Raw genomic sequence first — 14,096 nt, forward strand, 5'->3', positions numbered from 1 at the left:
TCCCTACCTCTCCTCTGGATAGGAAGGGATGCCGGTGGCGGCACAGGAGAACTGGAGTGTGTAAGGGAATTGCTGCTCTTTGTAGCTGGTTGGGGTTTCTCCGGGTGGAGGAGCCCCAGGCCTGGGCTGTCGGTAGCCCTGTCTCGAAGCAATTCACCCTGACTTGACGCTCTCAGCAGAGTTCCCAGAAAGCCCCTTTTCACACTCCCACAATTCCCTGTGGCAATCTCAGCAGGGCCGGCTTCTGCACCGTGCCTGCTGCTCTGCTGGCTCAGGGTGATGAGCCAGGGGTGACAAGCCAGGTACCATGGAGCAAAGTTCTTTTTATTCAGCACAAACTAATTACAGAGAAACCATCATGAAACCTTTGAGCAGTTCCCAGGCCTGCCCGGCTTGCCAGGTGGGGTGCTGGCAGGTGCCAGAGCGCATGGCCTGTGCCTCTTGCTCGCAAGCTTGCGTCCATTTGTGGATCAGGGTGACTGACATCTCTCCCCGGCCAGGCCTCCTCTCTGCTTTCCTCCCTCGGACTCCTCGATGGCCAGCTCCTTCCTATTGGGAACTTCTGAGCCTGGCTGGCTAGGAGCTCCTCAGCACCTCTCTGATTCTCAGCGGCTTCTCACCCTTTCCGTCCATGAATCTTCTCCAGCACAGCTGCCAGCTTGCACAGGGAATGCCCATCTGGCGTCGGGCGGGAAAGAACATGGCCCCCCCTTGCAGGTCACCACCACTGTCCCATTGCTGGCCCTCTCCAAACTGCACATGGAGCTCAGCCTGGAAGGAAAGCCTCTGCCACTCCCTCGCCTGGCTCTGGCTGAGCCTCTCCTGCTACCTGTCTCTGTTAACAGCTCTCGACCGTGCCTAGTGTGACGTAGTGGGGGTACCTGGCTGGTTTCTATGCTGCTGGCTCTGGGGTAACCCCCACTGGCTGTCGTGGGTACCACGACCCAGCAAAACAGGATGAGTCACTATGCAAACCAGTGGCCAGACACCCCCCATGGAGAGGAACAAAGGAAGGGGGAATGCTGCCCTGGCTGGGGGGCAGGGCTGGAAGAGGGTTGGTTTAGTTGCTGTCTGAGAGCATGGAGGAGAGCCTAGGGGAAGGGGCTGGAGTTTAGGGGCCCAGTCTCCCCCATCTCAAGGGGGCCTGAGGCATCCTAGCCCAGCTCTGTGACCAGATTCCATCTGTGCTGTGCTGTACCCTGGAGAGGCAATAAACTTCCTCTATTCCACCGGCTGGTGCAGTCTGTTTGTGCCATTTCGGGGTGCAGGAGACGGGGAAACCCAACCCACCGTCACACCTAGCAAGTGACTTTTTATACCCAGCCTCCTTGCTTGGCGCATCTCATCTCCAGGGAGCCAGCGAACACTCCGAGACGTCAAACAATGGCTCCAAAGGTCAAACCTCACGGCCTTTAGCAAGGCACCAATGCATGGGGCCCACGCTCCTGCTACACAGCCTGGACACAGAGAGCAACCAACCTAGCATGGGCCACGCATGCCCCTCCCCACGTCCAGCTGCCTCCAAGCAGAGTCTGCAGTGACATCCCTGCCGGCTGCCTCTCGTGCCAGTCCCAGGGCCACGTTCCGCTGGCAGGGAGTGAAGAGTGAAGTGGATTTCAGTGTTCGTGTGGGAAGGGCTTGCTTGTGATCAGAAACAGCACGATGGGACGGATGTGGCCAGCCACTTCTAGGCAGTGTAGTTTCACTTCAGAATATTTGATTTACTACTTAGGTACTTACTGTCTATTCACGCCAGGGATTAACATCAGTGGACAGATACGAATAACACATTTCATATTTAATTTAACCACAATATGCCAGCATCTCTATGGCTGACCTTGAACTGCGTTTCCTCAGCTCTCGCCCCCTAACACCCCTACTTTACTTATGCTACATCGATGACATCTTCATCATATGGACCCACGGGAAAGAGACCCTTGAAGAATTTCACAAGGATTTCAACAACTTCCACCCCACCATCAACCTCAGCCTGGCCAGTCCACACAAGAAATTAACTTCCTTGACCCTATAGTACAATTAAATGATGGACAAATTTCCACCACCCTATACTGGAAACCTACTGACCCGCTACACTTACCTTCATGCCTCTAGCTTCCATCCCAGACACACTTCTCAATCTATTGTATACAGACAAGCCCTAAGATATAACCAGATTTGCTCCAATCCCACAGACAGAGACAGACGCCTACAGGATCTATATAAAACATTCCTAAAACTGAGGAAGTGGGTCTCTGCCCATGAAAGCTTCTGCTCCAATACATCTGTTAGTCTGTAAGGTGCCACAGGACTCCTTGTCGCTTTTGCAGATCCAGACTAACACGGCTACCCCTGATTCCTAAAACTAAAATACCCACCTGGTGAAGTGAAAAAACAGATCCACAGAGCCAAAAGAGTGCCCAGACACGAACTACTTCAAGACAGGCCCAAAAGAGAAAACAACAGAATTCCACTTGTCACCACCTACAGTCCCCAGCTTAAACCCCTCCAACGCATTATCCACAATCTACACCCTATCCTGGAAAATGACCCCTCACTCCCACAGGCCAATTCTCGCCTACAGACAACCCCCTAACCTCAAACAGATCTTTCCCAGGAACCACGCTACATCATAAGCATCCAGGACCCCACCCCTGCAACCAGCCCCGGTGCCAACTCTGCCCACACATCTACACCTGCGATTTCATCACTGGCCCCAAGCACATCAGCCACCAAGTCAGAGGCTCATTTAACTGCACATCCACTAAAGTGATCTATGCCAGCAGTGCCCCTCTGCGATATATACTGGACAAACTGGGCAGTCCCTACGGGAAAGAATGAATGGACACAAATCAGATCTCCAAAAAGGCAACACACACAAACCTATCGGGGAACACTTCAACCTCCCTGGACACTCCTTAAGGGATCTGTAAGTTGCTGTTTTGTTTCAGACCAATTCTACAGCCAAATCCACAGAGGAGGACTGGAACCCCACTTCCTTCACAAGTTTAACTCTCATGCAAATGGTATGAATCGGGATATCTGGATGGCTCGCACATTATCAGCCCAGCAAACAATGAAGGTGCCAGTGGTTCTTGATGTCTGTGTAGAATCTGGTGTTAGTCCTCTTCCTTCCCCAGTGCAAACGCATGGCTCTTACCAACCGCTGGTAACTAGTTAGTCTTTAAGGTGCTACTAGCTATTTGTTGTTTTTTAAGTTTTCCTGTTACAGACTGGCTCTGCGATCCCTGTGAAACTTATCTACCCAATAAGCAGCGAGGAGTCCTGGGGCACCTCACAGACTAACCGAAGTGTTGGAGCATAAGCTTTCGTGGGCAAAGACCCACTTCGTCAGATGCATGTCTGGGTCTTTGCCCACGAAAGCTTACGCTCCAACATTTCGGTTAGTCTGTGAGGTGCCACAGGACTCCTCGCCGCTTTTGCAGATTCAGACTAACACAGCTACCCCTCTGATACTTATCTATCCAATGTCCTCTTCTCCCCTCCCTCCCTCCCTCCAATTTTTTTTCCTCCTCCCCCTCTTCCCTTATTTATTCTTGGTTCTGGACTTCCAGCACTCCGGTCATCTGAAGAAGTGGGCTGTGCCCACGAAAGCTCATGATCCCATCCACATGTTTTGTTAGTCTATCAAGTGCTACCAGACCATTGGTTGTTTTTTAAGTTTTCCTGTTACAGACTAACTGGGCTCCCCTGCAAAGCAGTTTACAGACTTTGTTTAGGGAAAGCTGGAATGGATACGGTTAGTAATCAATAGCTCTGTTTGCACTGTAGCTTTATTTTCATGGTAAGTGCAGTAACTGCGCACCCCGGGCATGGTCTTCAAAGCGGCCTCAGATTCAAAGGGACATTGTCAAGTTTGAAAACATTCCTGTTGCTGACAGAGCATGCTTAGAATAGCAAGGCCAGGGAGCTTTGCAAAAATTCCCGTTGGCCATTCTCAACGCTTGTGATTTGGTGGGTATTTTTAACCCACCAGGCTCTGGAATTTGGGACACTAAGTGCGACTCTTGGCTTTCACTGAAAAGGGAAGTGTCTGGGCTTCCAGATAAAAGAGTCTGAAGTTGTTTTAAATGCTCATGATTTGGGGCCAGGCTCCTGATGTTTGAACCCTTGGGATTGGCAATGCTGCTTCAGGATTTTGTTTTCTAAGGATTTTCCTGCTCCCTGTTAATTCTTAATAAGGGTCTCTTGGGCAGAGCTGGCAGCAAGATTGTCATGAGACGTGCTGGCAGGCCTGCCTGCAGGCCTCAGAGAGCAGGGATGGAAGTTTCCTAGCTGTATCACAGCCTGGTATCCGTAGCCTGCAAGCACAAACCCCAGGTGTTAGCTATCAGACGCCCTTCATTGGCCACAGCTTCCTATGCTTGCTAGCGGAGAGCCAGCCCCGTGGGAACATTAACAGTGGCATCGGGCCCGCTCACGCACACTCAGTAAACAGCTAACATCAAATCCCGGGGAGTCCCGCCCCTAGATGAGTCTCAACCGGGCCCCCAACCTCGAGGGCTGAGCGGGATTCCCCCATGCGGGAGCCACGTCCACTGCGGCCGGGCGCGAGGTGAGCGGAGCGGGACGCGAGCACTGCAGAGAGCCTTGTACGCCTTTAGCCATTGTCCTGTGGTGCTTTCGCTTGCTAGAGTGAGCCTGGGAAGTGGCGTGAGCTCGCTAACGTGCATTATCCCTAATCGGCTCTGTGTTGAAGAGAATGTACAACCCTGTTGGGCCCTGGCCCTGTGAACTGACAAAGACCAACCCCCAGGCACAGCCTCTGACCCCCACCCTGCCCCAGAGGTGGAAGCAGGCCGGTACGGGATACCAGCAAGAACCAGCTGCCAATCCCTGCGAGTACCTGCCTTTTATTCCCCCCGTAGGTGGCCCTGCTGGTAGGGGTCTGGCAGCGCTGCCGTGGCCAGAGCCTGCAGCATTGGGAAGTCGCTGGGTCTTTGGCTGGGACACAATGTGGACAGAGACTGGGGCGATTCCCGGAGGTGCTGCTGAGTGAGGCGTCTGCTTGTGCCATGTGCCTCGGGGCTCCGCGCCGGCCATTCTGCTCACGTTCGCCACAACCCTTTATTCCTATTGTGCTGCTTCCTCCAGCCCCTCGCCTGGGCCGCCAGATAAGCCCAGGCCAATGGAGCTGTCGTGTGAGCAGAGAGGCCCTCGCTTTGCACTGGTCAGAGCTCCTGCAGCAACTTCTCCCCCGCCCCGACCTCTCCTCCCGCAGGTTCCAGCAGGCGTGGTGCTGACGCTACTCTGGGCGCGTGGAGGAAGGCCCTCCAATGGCGAGTCCCTGGACCTGGGAATGGGCGACAGGGGAGGGGTCGCGTGAGGATTCCCTGGTGGGTTCCCTCCCTCGGGCTGCTCTGGGCAGCAGGGCACTGGGCTGGACGGGCCTGTGGTCTGGCTGGTCTCTACCAAGCACGGAGTGAAAACTCAGCATTGACCATCAGGCCACCTTGTTTGCATTCCGCCAGCAGGGCACGGCTCCGCCGGGGCTAGGCTGTCTCCTGGTCCAAGCTGAGGAGCAGATAGCAGGTCTCCAGGTGGTCAGGGCCCATCCGGTGCTCAAAGTGAGGCTGCAGATCCTCGGGCGCGAACTGGGCCTGAGCCGGGACGTGGTCGCCCAGGGACGGATCGGGCTCCCCTGCAGGCAAGCGTCAGACGGGTGAGTCCAGGGGCCCCTGCGGGAATGTGCAGAGCAGGGCCCCTTGCTCCTCACCGCACCTGCCTGGTCCCAGCCTGCTGCTTAGGGGCTGGCGGCCGCCATTCCCCAATGGCCGGTCGGTGGCGGCTCTGGCTCCACGCCATGTCTGCAGGTAGCTCTCTCCGCCCCTCCTCTCCCCCGCTGCTCTCAGGCGGCAGGGACAGTGGATGCCACGCCAGGGGATGGGACGGAACAGCCAGGCTGCATTCTGGGCCCTGCTTTGCCCCGCTGGGGTGGGCCAGATGAACCTTCTGCGCCAGCTTCCCCGCTGCACAGGGGTAACGGCGATGAGCTCCCTGGGCGATCGGGAAGCTCAGTGGTTTCAATGCATGCGGGGGGGGGGGGGGTACCGCTCCCACTCTGGCAGACTCAGCAGGGAGCAGGCCGCGTCACTAGGGATGTCAAATAGCGGTTACCCAAATAGTCGAGTAACCTCAGGAATGCTCCTCGGGTACTCGACGAGTCTATAGTCCCCAGGGCCAGTGCGCTCCTGCCCCACTCCCGAGGAGCCCCCCGCCCCCACGCTGCTGCCCCTGTGTCAGACAGCTGCACTGCTCTGGGGGGGCCAGGCGGGAGCAGGCCCACAGGGGGAACCAGTTTAAAAACCAGCTCCCCTCGCGGACCAGCTGCCTCTGATACAGAGACAGCAGCATGGGGTGGCAGCAGCCCCTGCCTGGGGGGCCTGAGCTCCTGGACCCAGCCAGGACTGAGCCGGGCTGCCCGCCTGGCTCCGAACACACTCTAAATGCAGAGCTGCAGCAGGGGTAGGTCCCAGAGCCGGGCTGCTAAAGCTGTACTGGTGGGAGAGGGAACGCGTGCAGTCCAGAGCATGAACCAATCCGCTTTTGCTCATCAGTTACCTGACTGCACTCTTACACCCCAGCAGTGGCTGCGTTTCGGCCCCCTCCAGAGCCCCCGGAAGGCACCAAAAGTAGCAGGGGGGGCTGGGTGGAGTCACCCCCACTCCCATTGCCCACCTTGAGCCTCCGGCTAACACTCAGGTATTGAAGGTAAAGGGGCCCATGCCACTGCCCGATGGGGAACGTTGCAAAGGATTCTGGGACAGCGCGAGCGAAGGAGAGAGGCCGTGGGAAGCTGAATCTGTCCCGAGCTGAGGGCCCTTTGTCACAGCCCAGCTTGTCTCCTGCAAGGCAGATGCCCAGGAGCCGGTTGCCTCGGCGCGGCAGACTGCCGGCAGCACGGGAAGGCAAGACTAGCAGGCCCGAGTGCATTTACTGTCTTGCCCGGGGCACCTCACCTGTGCATGTCTCCCGCAGAGTCCTCAGGGAGGCCGAGAGAGCAGCGGGCCCTTGGGGATCCTCCTGGAACGCCTCATTGTCAGCTGGCACCTGCATGGCGCAGCGGGCACTGCTCACCACCGCTTCCAGGCTGGGCTCCTCCACCTCCTCGAAATCGTCCGGGTAATCTGCCAGCTCCACCTCATCCCTGCCCTCTGCAGCAGGAGGCAGGGAGCCCCGGGCATCAGGCTGGGCTCGTGCAGCTCTCAGAACAGAGCCACGTGGCACACCCCCTGCCACCCCCCAACCCACTGCATGGCAAAGGTGCTGCACACTTACTGCCCCCGGCACATCTCTGCTCCTACGCAGCACCTCCTCTCCGCTCTGCCCCTCCCCGTACCACCGCCACCCTGGCTCCGACCCACCCTGTCCAGGGGAGGGCCACGGTGCCACGGGGGGGGGGGGGGGGGCCTGTACACATGCCAGGACTGCGTGCCTCCCCAACAGAGCCAGAGAGCCGGGGGACGAGGCCTCCCTGAGATGGCCGGACTAGCTGGGGCCCCACTAGGCACGTTTGCCTGGCTATGGCCGTGGCTCTCCACCAGGGCCCGGGGCCACGAGCAGGTTTCAGGGGTCCACCACGCATGGCTGGCATTAGGCTTGCGAGGTACTGGGCCTCCAGCCACACAAGCCAGGGCTGAAGCCAAAGCCGAGCGACTTAGCTCCACGGCGAGCTCTGACAGCTCCTGGCTGTCTCATGTAGGGAGGCAGCTGCCGCCGCACGGATGGGCTGGGGGTTTATTGCACGGGGGGTGCTCAGAAAGAGAAGGGTGAGCCCCCAACAAGGGCTGCCGACAGAACTCCTGGGCAAAAGGGAGGGTTGGCTCTGGGGCCCTGGGCAGAGCTGGGGGCTGGTCTCCCCCCACCAGCACTTCAGTGTTGCCTGGTCCGCACCGCCTGGAGGCCTGGGGGTGGTTTAAAGGGCCTGGGGCACCGGCCGCGACCACAGCAACAGGAGCCCCGGGACCTGCCCCGGTCTGCCTGCTCTCTGGCGTGCCCAGGGGGTGCACAGCTGAGCTGGGGTCTCCTGACATTCCCGGCACACCCAGACCCCCCTGGCTGCGGTTTCTCTTTCCCAGCCTGTTCCCGGCGCGAACCCCGCTGCGCCCGAGCACGGCGGGCACACGCTGGCACCGGGGCCACATTCTCTGACCAAGGCCAGTCCTGGTGGGAGTCCCTGCTCGGGTTTCCGGGATGGCGCAGACAGGACACGGGAGGGTACCTGGTGAATCCGCGCTCAGGGGTGAGTCAGGAGGGCTGGCCTGGCCTGCGAGGAAGGAAAGAGGCCTGTTAGGCAGAGCGGAGCCTTACGGCACTGCGGTTTCTATGACAACACGGGGGGAGACCAGAGCCCCTGCGATGCAGAATTCAAATCTGGGTTTGGGTCCAGCCTGGGGCCCCGGCGCAGACCTGAAATCCTGGCGGAGTCCCCAGGGGGGCTACTTTCCTAACCCGAGATCTGAGTCTACCTGCTCCTAATGCCCCTGCCAGTGTTCCTGGCGAGCTCTCCCTAGAACCTGGTGTCCGGAGCCTTTCCTCCCTCCTCCACCCAGTGTTTCCCGGTGGCTCTCTGATGCCCCTTGCTGTCTGAACCAATTTTGCTGTCGTTAGAAGCTCAGGACGGACTAGCCGCAGAAAGTCTCCGCAGCAGTGGCCAGCACCCAGCTCTTACCGCTCTCTCGTGGGGCCTGCGTGGACAGGCCCGGAAGGGGAACGTCGTCTTCTAAGTTCTCCTCGGTGGAAGAGGCGCTTTCACGCTCAAAGTCCTCGGAGTAATCTGAGCTTCTGTCTAGCTCCTCCGGCTCCGAAAGCTCGGGCCTGCGTGTGCTGACGTACGGCGGTGCTGACTTTGGCCGGAAGGCGCCCCTCCCTTGGTGAGCCGGGAGCGTCTGACTTGGGGGCGTGGGAGGGAGGGGATCCGGGCTGTCCTCCTCGTGGGGCTTTGCCCGATGTTGCTGCTTGAAGAGCTGGGACTCTCGGTGACGAAGGAAAAGCTGGAGGTGGTGCTGGACATACGGGAGGTTGAGGACGCCGCTGGCACTGGGCCGCTTTGCGGGGCACTTCTCCAGGATGGCTTGGATCACGCCGTGCAGGGGCTCGGAAAAGCACTCCGGCACCGGGGCGTAGGGGCCTTGCACAATCTTGTAGAACAGGCTGACCAGACTGATGCCATCGAAGGGCGGCCGCAAGGCACACGTTTCAAAGAGGACACATCCCAGTGCCCAGATGTCTGCCTTGGAGCTGTACGGCACGTCCTCGCAGAGCTCGGGGCTCAGGTAATAGGGAGTGCCCACAAAAGTGCTTGCCATGTCCAAGGTGCTGTTCATGACCTTCGAGATGCCAAAGTCCCCCAGTTTCAGCATCCCTTTCTTCGTGAGGAACACGTTGGATGTTTTGATATCTCGGTGCAGGATCTTCATGGAGTGGATGTGCTGCACGGCCATCGCTAGCTGCACAAACCACTCCATGACGGTGCTCTCGGGAAAGTAGCCCTCCTTCCTCTGCTTAATGTGGTCGTCCAGGGAGCCGCCGTCGCAGTAGTCCTGGACGATGAACATGTGTTCCTTGTCAAAGAAATGCTCGTGGCAGCTTACAATGTGGGGGTGCGTGAGTTTGCCCAGGATGGTCACCTCCTGAAGCACTGCCTCTCTGGTCCTCGTTTTCTTGGACGGATCGGTCTTGATTTTTTTCACGGCAAACAGTTTCTTTGTCCCTGTGTCCCTCATCAGGAGGACCTTGGCAGTCGCTCCCCGGCCTATGGTTAGCATCTGCTCATACTTCTCCATCGTCGCAACCAGCATCCGAACTAGAGGGAGAAGCAACGCCTCAGGTTACCATGTCGGAGACGTCAAGCAAGGCCGCATGCTTTCTGTTTCGCGACCGGGGGAGGGGCACCCAAAGTCATGTGACTCGCGGGGGCGTGTTGATGACAGCGGATGGGGCGGGATTCGGAGCCTTTCACCTCGACATCTCTGGGGTGAATCGGGAGCAGGGCACGAGGGCCTGACCGATGTGCCTGTCTGACAGCAGCTGCGTAGTGGGCCTGCATGAAGGGATCTGTGGGCCCAGTCTAGTGGCTGGGCTCTACATCACAGAAACCACTATGACACTAATCCCCCCCTGAAAAGCCAAGGACCGAATGGGCCACACTTCGTCCACAAGGGCGGCCTCTCCAGGGCTGAGCTGGGGCTTGTTGGCCGGGGCGGTAGGCAGCTGGCACTGCTGCTAGTCTGCAGTGTGCCTGTGATGGCAGCAGGCCAGGTGCCAGCTGCGCCGACGGCCCGTGTCTCAGTGGAACAGTGACAAATGCCTGGCAGAGCCACTGGAGCCAGCACAGGTAAAGCAGGCACCAGGGTTATAAATGTGCTGAGTCTTTTTCGAAGGGCTTGTGAGTTGCAGCCGGCGTCCCTCTCGCTCAGAACATCTGCACCCCGCTTTGTAAGGGAACAGCTGAGCGTGAGCTCACCAGACCGCTGAGGCACATTCACTAGTGTAAGATGCTGATCTCCCAACAGGAACGGTCCATCAACACTAGCGGGACACCAGATGGTCTAGTGTGGGGCATGAGAGAGGACAGAAGTCTCTGTTGTTCTACCCCACACCCAAAGATGAGCCATGCCAGCTGAATTCTCTCCTCTGCTGTTTGCAGCTCAGTGCAGGAAGGGGCTAAGAGCCCCAGGGAGAAGGAACGGATTGTCTCTGTTTCTCGGCATCTGAGGGGCAAGGTTGACTAGGCATAAGCAAAAGATCACCAGTGCTTTTTCTGGGTTAGCTCTAAAGGACCCCAGAGCTCGCTTATTTCAGAACCTTGTATTCCCTTTTGAAATGTCAGATTGTGTCAGTCGCGTCGCTCTGTTTACCTGCTTTAACCTTGGAAATAGCTCTCCTGGTTTCATAGAATAATAGGAATCATAGAATAATAGGACTGGAAGGGACCTCGAGAGGTCATCGAGTCCAGCCCCCCGCCCTCAAGGCAGGATCAAGCTCCGTCTCCGTTTCCCCACTTGATACTTCTGTACAGTTTACAATAGGGTCGGTTGCAAGTGTCTGGGGTTGACCTGGGGTAAGCAGGGGCACCATTTCAGATTTTGGTTGGGGGTGTGTGTGTGTGACCTGTACATATCGGGAGGGGTGGAAGAGAGTAAGAGCATGGGGGGGCAGACTGAGGACAGCAGCTACAGCAGGGTTACTGAGCATCAAACTAGGGCTGACCAATCCCATTCACCCCCTCCCCTCCACACATATCATCTCTTTCTAGGGCTACTAAGGCACTGGAGAACTAGGGTGATTTTTGGCAGATAACTTAGCAATTAGCTGGCAGGAGCATTGTATGCAACTCCTAGGCTGTGTCTAGACTGGCCAGTTTTTCCGGAAAATCAGCCGCTTTTCCGGAAAAACTTGCCAGCTGTCTACACTGGCTGCTTGAATTTCCGCAAAAGCACTGACCATCTCATGTAGGATTGTCAGTGCTCTTGCAGAAATACTATGCTGCTCCCATTCGGGCAAAAGTCCTTTTGCACAGAACTTTTGTGCAAAAGGGCCAGTGTAGACAGCTCAGATTTGTTTTCCCGCAAAAAAGCCCCAATCGTGAAAATGGCGATCGAGGCTTTTTTGTGGAAAAGCGCGTCTAGATTGGCACAGACACTTTTCTGCAAAAAGTGCTTTTGGGAAAAGCTTCCTGCCAATCTAGACACTCTGTTCCGAAAAGGCTTTTAACTGAAAACTTTCTGTTAAAAGCATTTGCGGAAAATCATGCCAGTGTAGACGTAGTCCTCTAGAAAAGAAAGAAAATGAAATAAATATTAGAGCCCCTCATCTCTAACACGCACCTGTTCTGATGTCCCGTGGCAAGTCACTTAGGAGACACTGGGTAGCCCTACCATTGTAATACATAGCCTGACCGTGGCAACCCGCGTCCTGCCCTGCAGAGAGCGTGGATAGGGCGAGAGGTGTGCTCTGTCTCCACGGCCCATCTGGGCCTTGGCTCTGCTCACCGTGCCAGGAAGGCAGGGGCCAAGCAGGCCTCCTGAGGGGGAAGCAAAGGGGACAACTGCCCTGGGGCCTGGCAATTCAAAAGGGGCTGGGGCTTGCGGTGGTAGCAGCAGTGGTCTGCACAGCCCTGGGCCTTTAAACTGCTGCTGGCGTGCTGTGCAAGGTGTTCCAGGCAGCAATGTGGGCTGAAGGGGGGCACACTGAGGTCCGGGTAGGGTCGAGGGGGAGATGCCGCAGTCCAGGTGGAGTCAAGGGCCAAGGGACCCACGCTGCAGTCCAGGCGGGGCCAAGGGACCCACGCTGCGGTCCAGGGGGGGGCCAAGGGGGCCACGCAGCGGTCCGGGCCGGGCCGAGGGGGCCACGCAGCGGTCCGGGCCGGGCCGAGGGGGCCACGCAGCGGTCCGGGCCGGGCCGAGGGGGCCACGCAGCGGTCCGGGCCGGGCCGAGGGGGCCACGCAGCGGTCCGGGCCGGGCCGAGGGCTGGCTGCCCAGCTCTGCCCTTTCTACCCCAGGCCCAGTCCCTTCAGGGAGCATGAAGCCGGCCCCTCTCCCCCCGTGCCCTGGGGCCCTGCAAAGCTGTCGGCTCTCCTGGGCTCGGTTGCTGCCCGTGGCGAGGGGCGCAGCTGACCGGGTGCTCAAACCCACATGCACGGACTCACTGCCAGCACCTGCTGGGCGGCCCAGTGTGCAGGGAGTTTGTCCTGCTCCTTCCCCGCCTTTCAATATCTGCCATTCTGCTGGGCTTGCCACAGTCCCCTCAGCCACTGACCCCAGGGGCGGAGCAGAAAGCGAGTGAGGTCACTAACGCCCGCTGGGTCAGGTCCCTTCTCCCCTCCCCCCGGGGGTAGATCCATGGACCCCCCACTGTAAACACGCGCCCTGGCTGCACTATTGGCCCGCACACCGGTGCCTTGCTCTAGACCTGCCCCGCGGACACGGGCCAGGCCGCCTGCTAGGTGCGCGCGGGGCGCATCTGCTCACCCGGAGCGGCGGCTGCAAGGCCTGAAATGAGCATCCCCACCCCGGCGCGGCGCGGCGCTTGCTCGGCCGGAGGCTGGCGCTCACCTCCTCGGCCGCCGCCCCGGCTCAGCGCCCCCGGGGGCCGGCGCGGCAGCCGGCCAGGCTGTGGCGCAGGGGTCCGTGCCGGGGCCGCGGCGCTGCCGGCAGGAGGGCTCCAGGCCCGGCCGGGGAAGGGGCTGATGCGCCCCCCGGCAGGCGGGTTGGAGCCGGCCTGTTGCTCTCAGGCGTCCCCGCCCGCTGGGGCGCGGAGCGCAGCGCGCTGCCAGTGTCTCCGTGGCAACCCAGCCTCGCCAGCCGCCCGGGAGCGCGTTGCCCTGCGCTGGCTGCTGCTGCAGGAGCGGGGGGCCCCGAGGCGAGCCCGGCCCGTCAGACTGCGGTGCCAGGCGGAGGGAGGGTGAAGCGCAGACCCGCCCCGCCCCCGCCCCGACAGACGCGGCGCAAAACCCGCCGGGGATGCTGAATTCCAAGCCGCGCGGCGCGCTCCGCGGGGCTCTCCGGAGCCGGGCAGAGCAAGGCCCGCTGGGATCCAGCAGCCCCTCCCCGGACCCACCGGGCTGCCCCCGCTCGGAGAGCGCTTCGGCCCGCCAGGGCTGCTCCTCCGCAAGCCCCGCTCGGGGTGGAGACAGGCGACCCGCAGAACCGATGGGAGCGGCGCTGTGCGAAGCCACGGCCCGGCCCCCGCATGGGCGCCGCAGGTCGCCCCCTCTCCAGCCAGGCCGATGGGAATTGCGCAGGGCGCAGAGCGGCGCCAGTGAGGCTGGGCAGGGAGCCGGCTCCAGCCCAGGAAAGAGCAACAAGCCGGCGGGGGGGCGGGAGAGCGAGTTAAAAAAGCGCGAGCAGCGAGGCGGGGAGTCATTTATCGTGTGATCCCCCCGCCCCCCCGGCCAGGTAGCCATTAGCTGCACCTGGAGCAGAGCTAGGCGGCTTGATTGGGGATGAAGGTCACCTGGGTAGAAGCAGGCGGGGCGTCTAGAAAGCGGGGAGCTGGCCCGAGGGCGCGGACTCTACTAGAGGAGGGGGGGATGCAGCAGGCCGGCAGCAGGCCGGCCTTGGCAGCAGTCCAGGGA

The 14,096-nt window shown here is 59.5% G+C and overlaps 1 protein-coding gene across 7 annotated transcripts; it reads right to left on the bottom strand.

Moving 5' to 3' along the window:
- Positions 1–303: 303 nt before the first annotated feature.
- On the bottom strand, positions 304–13,563 carry LOC102446217 (uncharacterized). Of its 7 annotated transcripts, none has more exons than XM_075896576.1 (6): positions 12,991–13,554; positions 8,690–9,823; positions 8,171–8,284; positions 6,978–7,172; positions 5,471–5,659; positions 304–4,319 (listed from the first exon to the last, which is right to left on the bottom strand). In XM_075896576.1, exons 1-5 carry the CDS (start codon positions 13,022–13,024, stop codon positions 5,511–5,513), a joined length of 1,626 nt encoding a protein of 541 aa, XP_075752691.1. In that variant the 5' UTR covers positions 13,025–13,554; the 3' UTR covers positions 304–4,319; positions 5,471–5,510. The 7 variants fall into 7 exon arrangements, with proteins under 7 accessions (XP_075752691.1, XP_075752694.1, XP_075752693.1 ...); XM_075896578.1 differs by lacking the exon at positions 304–4,319 and adding an exon at positions 5,181–5,311; XM_075896579.1 differs by lacking the exon at positions 5,471–5,659 and having other exon boundaries at positions 304–5,311; positions 12,991–13,563.
- Between the last annotated feature and the right edge of the window lie 533 nt (positions 13,564–14,096).

The sequence above is a fragment of the Pelodiscus sinensis genome, chromosome 13, assembly GCF_049634645.1.
Source record: "Pelodiscus sinensis isolate JC-2024 chromosome 13, ASM4963464v1, whole genome shotgun sequence".
In the NCBI taxonomy this organism is placed as follows: Eukaryota; Metazoa; Chordata; order Testudines; family Trionychidae; genus Pelodiscus; species Pelodiscus sinensis.